General features: G+C 35.2%; 2 protein-coding genes across 2 annotated transcripts in view; one reads left to right on the top strand and one right to left on the bottom strand.

Annotated features, from left to right (window-relative positions):
* The first annotated feature begins 136 nt into the window (after positions 1 to 136).
* MFSD8 (major facilitator superfamily domain containing 8) lies at positions 137 to 12873 on the top strand. The gene is made up of 12 exons (XM_083367323.1): positions 137 to 394; positions 2478 to 2569; positions 3462 to 3505; positions 5503 to 5743; positions 6470 to 6583; positions 6981 to 7125; positions 7547 to 7605; positions 8607 to 8715; positions 9504 to 9638; positions 9898 to 10001; positions 10089 to 10345; positions 11022 to 12873. Exons 1-12 carry the CDS (start codon positions 318 to 320, stop codon positions 11235 to 11237), a joined length of 1593 nt encoding a protein of 530 aa, XP_083223449.1. The 5' UTR covers positions 137 to 317; the 3' UTR covers positions 11238 to 12873.
* Positions 12874 to 15028: 2155 nt separating this feature from the next.
* Positions 15029 to 16593, bottom strand: part of PLK4 (polo like kinase 4) — a 31484-nt gene continuing 29919 nt past the window's right edge. The window contains exon 16 of the mRNA XM_083367317.1: positions 15029 to 15533. Coding sequence (XP_083223443.1) covers positions 15434 to 15533 — 100 coding nt within the window. The 3' untranslated portion in view covers positions 15029 to 15433. The remainder of the gene's footprint in view (positions 15534 to 16593) is intronic.

Below are 16593 nucleotides of genomic sequence, written 5' to 3'. Positions count from 1 at the left end.
TAAAAAAAACCAGGGGCGAGAGGGCGGCTGCCGACTCTAACCAATAATAGCTCGCCCGGCACGTAATCAGAATTGTCCCCTCCCCTTCCTCGCTTTTCAGCGCTCTGCGTGCGACTGTCCTACGTAGTTGCTTGGACTCGCTTTATTGTGTTTGCTGTTTGGTCGCGCGGTGGCCGCCTCGCGCCTCCTCCCGGAAGAAAGCCGAGGCGAGGCTTGGGCGGGTGTTTCCTCACCTTCTGTTTCTCGTCAGAGGGAGCACGTCGGAGTGGCTCTGGGCGGATGTGTCAGGTTGAAGCTCGGAGGCTTCGAAGTCGGCCATGGCGGCTGCTGCTGTTCTGGAGCCCGCGAGCGAGGACTGGGAGCAGCCTCTGTTGAACGGAGGCGGAGATGAAAGGTGCCTGCTTGGGTCCGCTTTGGACTTGGGTCCGTCCCCTTGGACTCCAGAAGCGATAGAGTCAAAAATCCTCTGTATCGCAACTCAAGTCTAAGAGCCTTGGTGGAGCAGTGGGCTAATGCCTCCTTAAGTAACACCAGCTGCCTGCAATTAGTGCAGGTTCGCATCCCACCAGGCTCAAGGTTGACTCAGCCTTCCATCCTTCCGAGGTAGGTAAAATGAGGACCCAGATTGTTGGGGGCAATAAGCTGACTTTGTAATAATGCCAGCTTGAGATGGGGCCGAAAGCAGGCATATACATAGAATGAAGGCTATTGCTAAGCACATTTGATTTGTGCTTAGATTGTAAGCCGCCCTGAGTCTTCGGAGAAGGGTGGAATATAAATGGGATTTAAAAAAAAATAAAGTTATCTCACGCTGAAGATGCTGAGAATTGTAATATTAAGCACTGTACAGCTTCATGTAAGCTGAACGCCTTGGTGTGTAAGCAGGAGAGGCGCCTTGGTGTGTAAGCAGGAGAGGCCTATAATAATCGGGGTTAATGAAATTAGCTTTGAAGCTCAGTTTACAACACAGGTTACAAAATAGCAAAATGAATATAAGAAACCAACACAACTTATGGTGATATCCTATCAGTATTAAAATCTGTGATGTCTTAATATGAATTATAGATTGTGTATTTGTATTTATGTATAATGAATTTTATTAGTGTATATCAGAGATTGCGTGACATCTGTAGACGGCCTGGAGGCTAAATAAATACATCTGTGTTAAAAATCTTAATAGATTTTTGGACCTACAGTCTGTTGCATTGTTAATAAAATATGTATGAAGGCCAAGTTTGTTTATTAAGGCACAGAAGGTATTTTTGCACATTTTGTGAACACAAACAGACATTTTAATTGTTTTTTTTAATGTTTCAGGTCTCTTGGGTTTTTCCCGAATATCATATGACAAGGGTCTCTAACTTAGGCAACTTTAAGACTTGTGGACTTCAACTCCCAGAATTGCTGGGAGTCTTAAAAGTTGCTAAGGTGGAGACGTCTGCCGTATGGTAATGTTGAATGATGATTTTTTATGGTGTTTATTGCATAATATTGAGTGTACTAAAGTATACATTTTTTATTTTTGTTTCCCTGGAGGGAAATCCAATTAATCTTATGGAGTAAGACTAGTGTGGCACCTTACATTCCTGACAGTCCTCCTGTGACCCTTACCTTCTTAAAGCACAGTATTGTAGATGCTGTCCAATGGAAAATAAAGAGAGGAGTTATGACTCCTGATCTTGCAATTACTTTTGTATATGCAGCTTAGAGTTGTATTTTTATATTTATCTTTAATAAGTTTACAATAAGCATACAAATTGTGACTGGATCATGATCTTGTTTCATACAGAAAATTCTTGCATGCTGATATTTTTGCCCTGGCCTATATCAAAGGGGTTGACATCAGCGTTAAAAGTTTCTTCGATTTCTTTATTTCCTTGTGACAGTGTTATTGCCTGCTTCCTCCAGGTCAAAAGACCCTATATCATGTCCAGATAATGTAACCAGTTTTCTGTACTGCATCTGCCCAGCTTTCAGTGCCCTAGTCCCAGATACCCAGGTTCTTCCCCTCTCCAAATCATACAAACATCATACAAATCTGACAGCTCACAGGACTGGGGAGAGGAGCTGACATCTACATTCCAATCAGCACTATCTTCTAAACAGTTGCTGTATCATCTTTTAAGTGTCTCTATGCATAAAGTGCTGTCTGGTTTGATCCCCCATATCTTATGCTCATGTCTTTTGATATTTTCTACCCAAATGTAAGATTTAGCATTGAAATACATTCTGATATCAGATTTGTGTCCATTTCATGCTTTGTATAGCAATTGTTGAATCTGATTATTGTAAGATAGAACAGAGCATTGCCAACACATGAGACATGCATCAGAGAATGATTTTGATCATACCAAGACTAAATGTAAATATAGTAACATATAGTCTTAACACTTCTTGAGTTAGAATTTGTTAAAGAATGATGAGTATTTGATATGTTAATATTAATCTCATTAATATTACAATATTGTTTGTTATAGATCTAAGGATGTTATGGAAACATTGCAACATTACAAGAGCCGGTGGAGATCCATTCGAATAATGTATCTTACAATGTTCTTCAGCAGTGTTGGTTTGTAAAATTTGCTAACCACTCATCAGTTTTTTAATATAATGCTGTTACTGTTATTTCATTGGATATTAATTAAAATATTGTGTAGAAATTCCTTATATAGCAATCTGTTTTATTTAATCTTTTTGGCTCATTTGTAAGTTAAACATACTCTGTAATTTATGTAGGATTTAACAAAAATAAAATAATACTAGACTATAGCATTATAAACTAGCACCAATGGAAGAACAACTGTTGCAATAAGCAAACTCAGGAACTTGTTCATAAATTTATAGGGACCAGGTGGAATTAAGCCTGGCTGAAGCAAATGCTTGCCAGCAGAATCAATAGCATGGTTCTATTTCCAATATGTTCTGTGGCCATTGTTAGGGAGGTAACTGGTAAAAAATGGTCAGTGTTCATAAACTGTCCTATGTAGTTTTCTTTAATATTGTGGTTTGTGGTAAAATGGTATGAAGTATTTTCTAGGTTTCTGGATCATTTGTATATAAAGAAACTGAAAAATGTATACAATACATTAAAGAGTTTCCACACTGTTACAGTTCCATGTAAGCTGTTCCACCTACCATTGACTGAATTTCTTTTTCTTGAAGGTAGAAATTTTAGGATGATAATATATATTCTCTTCTGTAGTTAAACTATATAATCAAGTATCATTGGATAACCTATAGCTTAGCTTAGATATTTTGATTTTCTTAGAAATATCATTAAAGTTTGCAAGACAAGGTTAAACATATCTAAAATTATTTGAAATTTTTGAACTTTTTCTTTTTCCAAAATAACATAACTCCCTGTTTTTTGTATAGAATTCTGTATTTTGATGTCTCTGAATATGGTCAGTAGATGACAAAAAAGTACCAGAGAAAAATAACTAAAGTACTTTATGTTGCAGGTTTCTCTATTGTCATTATGTCAATATGGCCCTATCTTCAACAGGTTTGTGAATTTTTATTTCCATGATGTTAACTTAGGCCTCTGAGAGCTGTAGTGGTATGATATTGTGATTAAGGGACCAAGCTGGAAACCAGGATACTGTGAGTTTTAGTCTTGCTCTCAGCACAAAGTAGCTGAGTGACCTTGGGCCACTCCTCTCTGTCGGAAGGAGGCATTGCTAAACCATTTCAAAAAATATTGCCAACAAAACTGCGGAGATTTGTCCAGGCTTTTGCCAACACTGATTTGAACTACCAAATAATAATAAAGTAATGCTATGAGTTCATTCAGCCAAAGTGAAAGATACGTATTTACAATACTTAAAATACCAAAGATCATTATATTTAACTTTGGTGTTTTTGTGGGAAACATGGGCAAATAATTTGCAGTGTCCACATTGCTGCTTTCTATTTCAAATATTGAACAGACAATGATTATAAGTTTTGGCTTTGGGTTCACTAGCACGCCTACTGGTGGAAACTTATAAAAGACTTTATGAGTTTTTGCCCCTTGTAGAAAGCACTTTATTAATATCAGGATTCCATTATTTAAAGGCCTTCAGGTTTATACAGTATAAAATTCACTATTTCAGTCTGACTTCCATGATAGTTGTTTTAGTATACTTAATCTATTTTGTTTTAGTGTATATAAAATTAAATTTCCCTGAGCTGGGAAAGGTAGTATAGAAATAAAGTAATATTTTAATAATGGAAATGTAAATTCCCCTATCTTTCCCCTGTACTAATGAAATAGTTTTGAGGGGAATGGATTGCAATTATTTCATGGTCTTACATAGTGATTTATGGCTCTGATTTGATTTTTTTTTAAAAAAAAACAGATTATAGAGAGAGAATTGTATGCTGCTTAGAGTTATTACAATGGCCTGTAGGCCTTACCAACAAAATCTTTTTGTTCAAAGATTACTTTATTTTACATAATATACAGATAGTCGTTGACTTACGACCACAATTGAGCCCAAAATTTCTGTTGGTAAGCGAGACAGTTAAGTGAGTTGTGCCCCATTTTATGACCTTTCTTGGCACAGTTGTTAAATGAATCACTACAATTGTTAAGTTAGTAACACAGTTATTAAGTGAATCTGTCTTCCCCATTGATTTTGCTTGTCAGAAGGTTGCAAAAGGTGATCACATGACCCCCGTACACTACAACCATCATAAATATTTTCTGGGGAAATATAAGATGGTAAAACATAGAAGAGCTTAGGTTTTAGTGTAATGGTGTAATCAGTTGAGTTACATACAATTAAAGTAGGACCAGCATCATAATTTGCAGAGATTCATTTTATGGAAAAGAGGAACAGCTATAATAAAAAAAACATATTGAAGTGTAACAGTTTAGATGTTGGACAAGGATTTGGAGGACCAGGCTCAAGTCCTCTGTCAGTTATGGAAGCTCATTGGGTGACTTTGGGCCAATCAATATCCTCACCCAAACGTATTCTAGAGAATTGGTGTTTTGTTTGCCATTTTTAACTTCTGGAGAAAATGATGTTTATAAATCTAAGTAATAAAAAGAAGAAAGTGCATGATGCCAACCCCTCAAAATATTTGCCACTGATTCTTTTCAAACTCTGTACCAGCCACCTAATAATATATAAATTATTCAGTAACCGCTCATTTACAATTTGGAATGTGCATTCTTATCTCTTTATAGTGATACTGCTAAAAATACTATTTTTGTGACTATTATAGTGGGGGATAGTGCTTCATAGACTAGTTTTAAATTTAAACTTCAATCTGTTTCCATGCTAGTTGAACAGTGTTATTTTGTAAGTTATTAATAAACTTAATTCACTAATAGTCTGCAAGATTTAATATATAAATCCTGTGTTCTCTAATTTAACCTTGTAATTAAAAATGTTCTCTTCATTAACATTTACCTATGTTTTAGTAGCATGACAATATCTGTTAGAATTGAATATTTTAATTATGGTAATAATTAATAAAATATTGTTGAAATTATATTTATGGTTTCCATAGATAGATAAAACTGCAGATCCAAGTTTTCTGGGCTGGATTATTGCTTCATACAGCATTGGTCAGATGATAGCTTCTCCATTCTTTGGAACGTGGTCTAATTGTAGGCCAAGAAGAGAACCCCTTGTGGTTTCAACTGCTATTTCAATAGCTGCCAATTTCTGCTATGCTTATGTCCATTTGCCCCCTTCACACAACAAATACTACATGCTAGCTGCTCGAGCATTGGTGGGGTTTGGTGCAGGTAATTTTAGAAATATTTAAAGTTTGCTATATTAGTAGCTATGTGTATTTAAAGCAATTAAGCTATTTGTTAGAGAAATCAAAATCTCAGGCCCTTGAGATCCCTTCTACCCCAACAAGTTGACTTTCAGAACCTCTTGAGTAAATGTATAATCCTGCTGATTGTCTCAACATATAGATTGAAAGGTTTTCCCGGAATCCTACATACTAATGTTTGTGCCATGGCTTTCTGTAGGATTAGAGAGTCTCCTAAGTTGAGTTACCCTGAAATGCAGTATTCTAAGTAATAGATTCATCAGAGTAATAAAGGTTCCCTGATGAGACATCAGTCTAAAAGTACTACTCATATTAGTTTTAGGGATTTTTCTTATATGAAAAAAATTGCAAGGAACTTGCTATCGTTGCTTCAAGCTAAATTACTCAGATTTCACACCTGAGTGATGCTATGAAATAATTATTCCTGATTAGTTTTGAGTTTCTAAAAGATTTTCTCAAGCTTATTGATATTTCTGACTACTATAATTGTTTTCAAGATAAAGATTCTTTAGCGTTTTTTAGTTATTAATTTCTGTAGTAATGAGATCTATTAAAAATAGATTTGGTGAGCAGACAAAAAAACAAGGTTTTGCATACTATACTGTTGGCCATTTAGCTAGCTTACGCATATGATTAAAAACATATATGTTACTTAGGTTTTCCAGATAAAGACGCTTTTGTTTCGTTTTAGGAAATGTAGCAGTAGTTCGCTCATATATTGCTGGTGCCACCTCTCTTACTGAAAGAACTAATGCCATGGCAAACACTAGTGCTTGCCAGGCAGTGGGATTCATACTGGGACCAGGTACGATATGCATTGTATTCCCATTTTCTTCAAGTGATTCATTAATCAGTTCAGGAGGGAAATGTCACTCCCGTTTCTTAATCTATATGTACATATTTAAACTTTAATTTACTATATAAAATATAATAATAGTATTGTACTGTATTCCAAATTTGACTTCAGACTCCAGTTTTCATTTAGTTTTTTTAGACAGTTTATTGATAAAATCTAAAGCAGTGCATGTCAAGGAAAAATATTCATACAAACTACTAAAAGAATTATGTAATTATTTGGTATTTTAATCACAAGCTGAACACTTTACCAAATTGATTTTTTATTTACTTAATGCATTAGGTTTTTAGCTGCTGCAATAATTAACATCAGGCATACATGCTGTTAAAATCCAATTTTCTATTAGTTTTTCAGACTCTCTTTTCATTTATTGGAGAAGAAGGAATCTCGTGGAAACTGATTTATCTTCAGGTGAACATGTACACAGCTCCAGTTTTATTTGGAAGTCTTCTAGGAATTATTAATATTGTACTCATAATTGCTGTATTTAGGTAATTGGAAATTTTAAAACTTGTGAATGTTTATAAGAAAGGTCTTTCAATTTGTGCATAAAAATCTCTGTTCTTAGTCCACATAGTTTTTTTTAGTTTATGAATCAAGAAAAAGAAAGAAAAGAGTAATTTGTGGATTTTGTAGTTTTTAATATTTCTTGATCAACAATTGCAGTATATCTTAGTTTGAATTTACTAAATCTCATCAGTGAGCATAATTTCTCTAAAATAACATATAAGTGCTTCTTTTCTATTAAGTTATTTGTATAGTTTATAAGACTTCATAAAACAAGATTTGTTGCATAATTGAATTAACAAAGAATTGTGCCAAATAACATTGTTTCAACACAAAACTATCAGTTACATTGAAAGTTTCTTTGATATATTCAATTATTGTTTCATACAATCTCTTAATTTTTAGAGAGCATCATGTGGATGACATGGGACGACCACAAAATAGTATTAATATTGAAACTGAAGGTAATTTGAAATATAATATTTTAATATACTTGCTAATATAGTTAGAAATAGTGTCAAATGACAGTGTGTGAAGGATGTAGGTGATAGCTTTTGGAATAAATATTTCATGTCTATGAGCAACTACCTACAAATTCAAATCAAATTTATTAGATTTGATGGTTCACAAGCAAGCACTAATAATTGCAATTGGTCATGAATAGAAATATATCTGCAGTGAGTATAAATGTTATTACAATGCAACTTCTAGATAAATACTAATATCTAGTTGTATACTAATATTCTACTGGAAAATATGAAGGCATCTTAAAGTACCAAATTCTAAAGAGAAATTTAAAAGTAATGAGCATGCTGCCAAAGGTGACCAATGTACCTGATTTTCTAGACCCCTGTAGATTCTTAATGAAAGAAAAATATTTCTGCCCAGTTTGGAAATAATTATTTATGAGATTTGTTTGCTGTCCATATTGCTTTGGAGCAACTCTGGATGGCTTACAACATTAAGAGCCAGTAAAACCATGAATAATAAGTATTTATAATAATAAAAATTACAACTCAGAGATGGAGAGAAAGGAAATAGGATGAGTGGGGCGGGAAGATGGGGTCTTCTCTTAATCCATCAACCATCTCCATCATGGTACACCCCTAATGGGGCCCCGGGCCAACTGGCAGAACCAGGTCTTAAGGCCATTATGGAAGATCAATAAAGCAATAAATTGGAAACCTACACTTAACCATGGTTCTAATGTGCATGCTAGATTCTTCCCTGCATAGACATTATCAGCTGTAGTACCATGTTCTAATGAAGTGGGAAATTATATTTAGCTATAGCTATAGCTTCCTGTCTTGTTCTGCCATTAAAAGGGGGATAAAGGCGCTGCATGTCCTTTATGTCCATAAATCTCATGCATATTGCATAAACTAAGAATTTCTCAAATTAAAATAATTGCATCTATATCAATGTTATGTAGGTCTTTATCAGTTACCTTTTTTTTCAAATACAGAAAATATTGAAGTGGTTCAAGATAATCAGCGATACATTGACCATGTGGCTGTTGTATCAACAAATTTTCTTTTCTTTGTTATCTTATTTATTTTTGCAGTTTTTGAAACGTAAGTATTATTCTGTATCTGTTTTTTTTAAATAATATTTCTTGCATTTCCTCATAATTTTATGAATAAAGTCTGCTGTGACATTTCCTACAATACCTTTTTCTTAATACCACAATAATTTAATACGTCCAGACATACATGAACTATCACTATCATCCATCGTAGTTGGGGTGTTATTTACTTATTTATACCTCACCTGTATTATTTTTTTTACAAATAAAGCATTAAACAAATCCAACACACCTTTCTCCTATTTTCCCCATAAGAATCCTGTCAGGTGAGTCACTCAACTGGTTGTCTTGGCTAAGGTGGAACTTGAACTCATTGTTTTGTGATTTCTAGCCTGGTGCCCTTAACCACTAGACCAAATGGGCTCTCCCTTTACTTTCCAAAGTTTCATTCATATTTTATAGTTCTACAACAGCATACCACACACACACACACACACACACAAACAAACAGGAACTTCAATTTATGATTATCTGACATCAGAAGATTTTCTTCTGAAGAAAATGAAAGGCTTATCTTTACTTGAGAGTTATAGAAACAATGCATTGGAGTGAAAAAATGCCTTAGTGTGAAGATATGTGTGATTAGATTAATGTTATGTTCAGAATAAATCACAAGTTGAGTTTTCTATTTGTAGCACTTGTTTTTTTGTATTATGCTATTAGTACAAATGCTTCATGGGGTTTTTATTCAGTTTCAAAGTTGTTAGATAGTTGGTGAACACTGAAATTCAGAAAGTTCTCTACTATATTTAATTTGTCTTTTATTGTATTCTTTAGCATAGCTACACCATTAACAATGGATATGTATGCGTGGACCAGAAAAAAAGCAGTGTTTATCAATGGCTTAATTCTTGGTGCTGTTGGCATCGAATCAGTGGTTGTGTTTTTAGCAGTTAAAGAACTTTCTAAAAGGTAATATGTGTTGTTTCAGTATAATTTTTATTTTCAGAAAAATTGATTTCAAAAAAAGTCATAAGTTCTAGAATACAAATGGCTGTGTGTAAATATATTTCTCCTGTAGCGATCAGTTTCTGCACAATCATTGATACTTAAATCATTACCTTGAAACATTTATTATACTATTAAGAACAAAGGACTCAGTCTTTGAATATGGAAAATTTTACTTGGATAAAATATGGGTATTGTAATTTTAGTTTTCATTATTCAACAGAATTGGTGAACGTGCAATCCTCTATGGAGGTCTAGTCATTATCTTGGTTGGATTCTTTATTCTGTTACCTTGGGGAAATCAGTTACCTAATATCCAATGGGCAGGTATAAATTTAAATGTTTGCATTATTATTTTAAGGTCTTTGATGAATACATTTGGCCATATATGGTATTTTATTTGTATGTTTTCAGACATAAGAAATAATTCTACTCCAAGAAAGATCTTTGGTGAAACCTTTGCATTTTTGTGGATGTCACAGTTGGAATTTTCATCTAATAATACAACTGAAGCAACAGGATGTCCTAGTATACAATCGTGGTGCAGTTATACTCCAGTAATTCATCTGGGCCAGTATATCACTTCCGACATTCTAATAGGATTGGGTTATCCAGCCTGTAATGTGATGTCATATACTCTATATTCAAAAATTTTAGGGCCAAAACCTCAGGTAAGATTTAAATTTAGGCTACTTTTTTAACTGGTTTAACAGTTTTGGAAAATAGGTTGCCAAGTGGTAGATTAGTGAGCTTGGAAATATTTCTTTTGTCATGCTTTGGTTAAGCGATAAAACTGCATAGCATCAGTATATTTTATCATCTAGCTTACATGATCTGGTGCAGTACTGCTATGAATTGCTTCCTGTAATATTTTTATTTCATCAAAGAAGTTCCTCTTTTTATCCCTTCAGATTTCTTTTTTTTTTAAACAAAGCTGAGCTACTGAATGTTTTGTGTATGAAGGACAATGAGATTTTTGGGGACAGCGACCATTTTAGTAAAAGCTATTATTGTTATCCTATCGGGACTTGGCTCTTCCATCAGGGCAGATGAGTTTCATGAATTAATGAATATGCTACAATCTGCTTTAAATTTTGTATTTCCTTACTGGTTGTTTCATAGTTTGTTCTTTTAGTATTATACTATTTTTAACTTAGCTTATATGTCACCCCGGGTTGCTTGACAATCAGGCCAGCTCATAAATCCTAATAATGCTACTGCTATTATTACTGATGATGGTGGTGGTAGTTTGCTGTTGCCAAGCTGTGAGAATGATAGTACATTTTGTTTGAATATTTCAGGGTTAAAACCTGTCATTAATACTGAACACAATCTGATCTGTTTTAGGGCATTTATATGGGATGGCTAACTGCTTGTGGAAGTGGTGCACGTATTCTGGGCCCGGTATTTGTCAGTCAACTCTACAGTTCCTTAGGACCCCGCTGGGCATTTGGTTTCATCTGTGGAATTGTTGTTCTTTCTCTCTTACTACTTGAAGTGGTGTACAAGAGACTTATTGCATTTTCAGTCAGATATGAAATGCTACAAGAACAGATTTCCTAGCTATCTGTTCAGTCTTGTTTTGCATTAATCATTATTTGCTGTTCTAGTTCTAATTATATACACTGGATATATTTAAAATACATTGATTCTGTGAATCGTCTTAAACTTTTTAAACTGAATTTAAAAAGGCTATTGTAACAAAAGTTTTATGAGCATGATTATTTATGCATTTTTATAATTGGTTGGCTTTTTTAAATTGAATGTATTTTAAGTAAAATATAGCAGAAACTAATCCTGATATTTTGTTGCACATATTTTGTAATTTATAATTTTTAAAAATGGTTCAAATAAGATCAAGATTCAAAGTAAAAATAAAGACAGTTGATGCAGCACTTGTAATAAAGATAAGTACTGAAACTGATAGTAGATTTAATAACTGGAGGCTAGTGAGGTAGATACCTGAGGTTTCTACCATTACACCAAGAATCTTAATCATTGCTTTCATGAACGGTAAAACCCAAAGATGCTTTTTCACAAGCCAACTGGACATTCTTTTTTTTTCTTTGAAGACGTTTAGCTTCTCATCCAAGAAGCTTCTTCAGCTCAAAGAAAAACAAAGTCCTTGCTTCATGAAAAAGGAGCTTTGGACTAACTATGGCCTGGATGTCTGAGAATCTCCATAGACACTGAACAGTAAAACTTTAACCTATTGTGAAATGCACATGAAACTGAAAAAAAACAAACCTTTAAATGGTAATTGCCCAGGACTGTAGTTATTTTTCCCCCCCTAATTGTGCAACAGTCTAACCAAATTGATTTTATATTTGGTTTTCTTAAAAAAATCAAACTTTTTCATCCCAAAGTTATCTTGCACAGTTCCATGTCTCATAAACAGGACTTCCAGATCGCAAATCAAAAGTTTGGTGATGTCAGAAGTAGCTGAGACTCGGGAGAAATGGAGGCAGTGCACCCCTGGTGATATCACTGAAGCGGGGTTCTGGTTGCGTAGCACAGCCTTTCATTTGCAGATCACTTACGTGACATGTTTGGTAACAAGATTTTGGATAGAGATATAGAAAATGGTGAATTCGTAAATTGTTTTGTGCTTGGTACAGATAGTTGGTATCAGTTGACTGTTTTCCTAAATGAAATAAGTTTCATTCTGAAATAAAATGAAATACTGTACGGCTGTCTGTTTCCAACTAAATAGTAAAGTGTGGATATCTGGGCTGAACTGTTTGGTGGGAAGGTAATGAAAATGGGGAAAAGTCAAAGGTAGCAATGGTAGATCAGGAAAATAATAGGAAGGGAAAGAAAATACTAGGAAGTATAGTGTGAAGATTGCACAGTATGATGGGAGATGCCATGTTGACACATCACTATGATAAAACAGGCAAGGGAATGCACTGGAAGATGGTGAGGCAGGCCATTATTTTTTGGGACTATATTACAATGGAAATACTAAAGGGAAATGTACCAGTTCACTCTAAGCCTGTTGGTTTTGTTTAATCCAAAACCTGGTACAATAACAATGCTCAAAGATCAAAGTTCCTGCTGAAGCATCATCCAGAATGGTTTGGAAGAATATGTGTATCTGAAATTTGAAAAATCATTTTCCATTCCATGCACACCTATGTTTTTTTTGTTTCTGTTAATCTAAGTCAAAGCAAAATAAAATAAAATACATAAAAGTCTTTATAGTCTTATGTTCTATATATAACATTCATGCGTAGCGGGGCTGGCTGAAAGGCTTTGCAGGAGCCTGCCTGGGGAGAGGGAAGCTCCGACAGCTGCTGCCAGTTTTGGATGTGGTGGGCATGGATCGGGCAGAAGGAAAGAAAAAGGAAAGGAAGGGTAATGGTGGTTGTTGCTGTTGTCAGAGAGAGACCAGGTGAAGTCAAAGAGGGATTTGAGGTTTTAAGCTGATCCCTTTCTGGGAAGGAGAGAGTGAGAAGGTAGAATTTTACTGCTTTCTTTTGCAGGGGTGATACCCCAAGCAGAGGCAAGAGAGTGAGTGAGGAGAAAGTTGCTGGGCTTGCTAAATTCAGATTTTAACAACAAAACAAAGGGGGGAGGGGTTTTGATACCAACGAGACCTGAGACTGCGAGCAACAACAGAAGAGAAGGAAAGGCTGGTCATTACTGCTTTGGAGACTAGCGGCCACCCGATCTTTGATTATTGTTACTTGTGCAAGTTATAGACATTGGGGCGGAGTTGCCCTTGCACGGAGAGCTGTTACTGCAGAATGCTGACTACCTTTGTTCATGTTCCTATCGCTGCCTGGAGTCGGGATTTTACCCACCCCATTTGTTTCCAAACAGTTGCTGTGAAATCATTTATTGCTGCTATGATTGCCTGGGGCTGTTAAACACCATCAGGCATTGACTTTTGGGGCTAGGGGCTGGTCATCTTTGTTCCTGAAAGCCCCCCTTTTGATGACGAGAGTCTGCCACCTCCTCACTTCACGTAAGTTTCTGCTAGAAGAGACACTTTACTAACACCTTGAGAACACAGCTGTAGAGCGCAACAGAGGGGAGCAGGGCTGGGAGGGCCTGGACTTTGGCGGCCTGAGTGGGTAACGCTACACATGCATATATTCTCATTTCCACATTTTTTTCACTGAACTGTAATGAAAATTGTCTACTAATAGTGAACAATGTAAAAACCAGGACTACAATATTTCAGGTTTCATCTCCAATATATGTTTTGCAACATTTTAGACCAGCTGTTATCCTGGAAAAAGGTGGGATTACTTCAAAATATAGCATATAATTACTATTATAGTGCTTTCTTCCACTCTGAAGCACCATGGAGATTGAAACTAAAGCAGTGTATAGCCCTGGTAAAAATTCCTTAAGAAACCACTTAAGTTTCTCCTATTATTCATTTTTCAATTTGTGAAACAATGTATTTTACAATGATCTTCACAAAAAAGAATTGAGAGTACTTAAGGTCCTCATGCTTCCTGTTTTCACAATGAAGGTTAAAAATTTTTTTGGAAGAAATGGCAGTCTTGTCTGATGTCATGAAATGTGCAGTGCTCCTTCCTCAATACCATAGGATATGCTTGTTTATAAATATATAATTGTTTCTATTATATGTGATGTTTATTTATTGACAAGTTAAATATAGACCCAAACAAGTAAATAGCGTCACATAGCTTCTAGGTAATAAAATCATAACGGTCAGTGATGCAATTTGCCTAATTTATGTTTTCTTCTCTGACCTGCTTTCTCCTTATTTTGAAACTTTTGCAATTGAGACCAGGATTATTGTTTACTCCAGAATTCTTTCAGTGTTATAAGAGGGTGTTTTTTTTGTTAGCGGTTTGCGTTTTTCATATTAGCTTTTACTTCCAATGCAAAGAAAGACAAATACTTCTGTTGGCTCAATAACTTTTTTACCATATTAATTTTACTATCCCTGTTTGAACTTTCAATTTCCCTTTAAACTAAAATACAAACTAGAGATAGTCTCTAGAACAGAGGTCCCCAACCTTTTGGGCACCAGGGACTGGTCCCATGGAGAAAGGTTTCTCCACGGACCAGAGTGCGTGGTTGAATGGGGCTTTGCTTGTTTGTGCGGACCGGTTGCTGGCATGCTGTGGCCAGGTATCGGTCTATGGACCAGGGGTAGGGATCCCTGTTCTAGAACACTCCCAGGAATGTTTCTGCCACATTAGATTTCTTCCCCAAATTTAATACGACACTAGAACCATTAAATAAACCTGTTACTTGGAGTGCATGCAAGTGTACAAAACGTATGGATTCTACTGTAGATTAGAGTTTTATTAGTATACTAGTATCACCGTGCATACCTAGACATTTGTGTTAAATAAATCAAGGGATCGAAATTATCACTGCATTTATTTTTTAACACTTTTGCAGGGATATTTCATTAAAAAGTTACAAAAATATAAAACAATCATAAAACAATACTTTTCATATCTGAAAATAGCATAAAATACAAAATATTTACAGACATATATTGCAATAGCAGTTTTTTTTTCTTGAGAGCTGCAATAACAGAACATGCACATATATACATTTGTGTGTGTGGGGAAATCAAGATGGTTACAGGATTCTCTTTAAATTACATGAAATGCAAGTAATTTTGCTTTAATGTTTTAAAGAACACTTATACATCAATTCCAGTCAAGAAAAAAGAGTCTGGATTTTTTGAGGAAAGTTTACTACTGTGAGTATAAAAAGAATTTATTACCACTGAGTTATTTAAATTTGTCATATGCAGTTTGTCAGTGGGGGCCAACTGGATTGGTAAACATTACCAGAATGGAAGATAGACAGTGTAACTTTTCTTTGATGAATTCTGGCAATTTCTCATCTTCTCTATACCTAAGAAAACACACAAGATACCAATATTCCAATTTTATTCTTTTCGGATGGCACTTTTTATTTTACATCATTCCAGTATGTTAAGAGAAGTAATCTTACAGTAAGAACTACACTGAAAACTTGGAAAGGAACCAAAATCATAATGAGCTCTGTTGTAATTTTTTTTGGCGGGGGCAGGGGGGTAGGTTTTAGTTCTCAAAACTATATTAAATTGTGCAAATGTAAAATGGTTTGACAATGGATTCTCAACTAGGTTTCTGTGCAATGGAGGGACAGGAGGGGTAATCTATAGTGATATTTGGGATGTTTGTCCTCAGCTATAAAATGGCTGGAGATCTCTGAAGCACAAAAGATTCTTCATAATATTCTGAGGCACTGAAGAGAATTTAAGAAAGCTGATATTAATCCACCCATGAATAACTTGTGGAAGCAGGATCTTAATTTATAAGGCAGAGTTAGCCAGGAATTAATTACTCATGTAACTAAAGGTTCTCCCACTTAAAAAATTTCCATTCCTGATCTTGCTAGGTGATGGTAATTTCTAAGTTCTAATTTCTAATTCAATTTATTTAAAATGGATAAACAATCATATTGAGCCAGACAATACTGGATTTTGTGAGCGTACAGTGGGACAAAAAAGTATTTAGTCAGCCACCAATTGTGCAAGTTCTCCCACTTAAAAAGATGAGAGAGGTCTGTAATTTTCACCATAGGTATACCTCAACTATGAGAGACAAAATGGGGGGAAAGAATCCAGGAAATCACATTGTAGGATTTCTAATGAATTAATTCGTACATTCCTCGGTAAAATAAGTATTTGGTCACCTACAAACAAGCAAGATTTCTGGCTCTCACAGACCTGTAACTTCTTTAAGAGGCTCCTCTGTCCTCCACTCGTTACCTGTATGAATGGCACCTGGTTGAACTTGTTATCAGTTTAAAAGACACCAGTCCACAACCTCAAACAATCACACTCCAAACTCCACTATGGCCAAGACCAAAGAGCTGTCGAAGGACACCAGAAACAAAATTGTAGACCTGCACCATGCTGGGAAGACTG

This window comes from Vipera ursinii, assembly GCF_947247035.1.
Source record: "Vipera ursinii genome assembly, chromosome: 7".
NCBI classification, from domain to species: Eukaryota; Metazoa; Chordata; class Lepidosauria; order Squamata; family Viperidae; genus Vipera; species Vipera ursinii.
The sequence above is the reverse complement of the archived record's forward strand: the minus strand, read 5'-3'. Positions and strand labels throughout refer to the sequence as shown.

Excerpts from the sequence above, each read along its gene's own strand:
- MFSD8 (XM_083367323.1), top strand. The coding sequence starts at position 318 with ATGGCGGCTGCTGCTGTTCTGGAGCCCGCGAGCGAGGACTGGGAGCAG. Across the intron at positions 6,584-6,980 it reads GGGATTCATACTGGGACCAG|TTTTTCAGACTCTCTTTTCA; the intron begins GTACGATATGCA and ends ATTTTCTATTAG. Across the intron at positions 7,126-7,546 it reads CTCATAATTGCTGTATTTAG|AGAGCATCATGTGGATGACA; the intron begins GTAATTGGAAAT and ends CTTAATTTTTAG.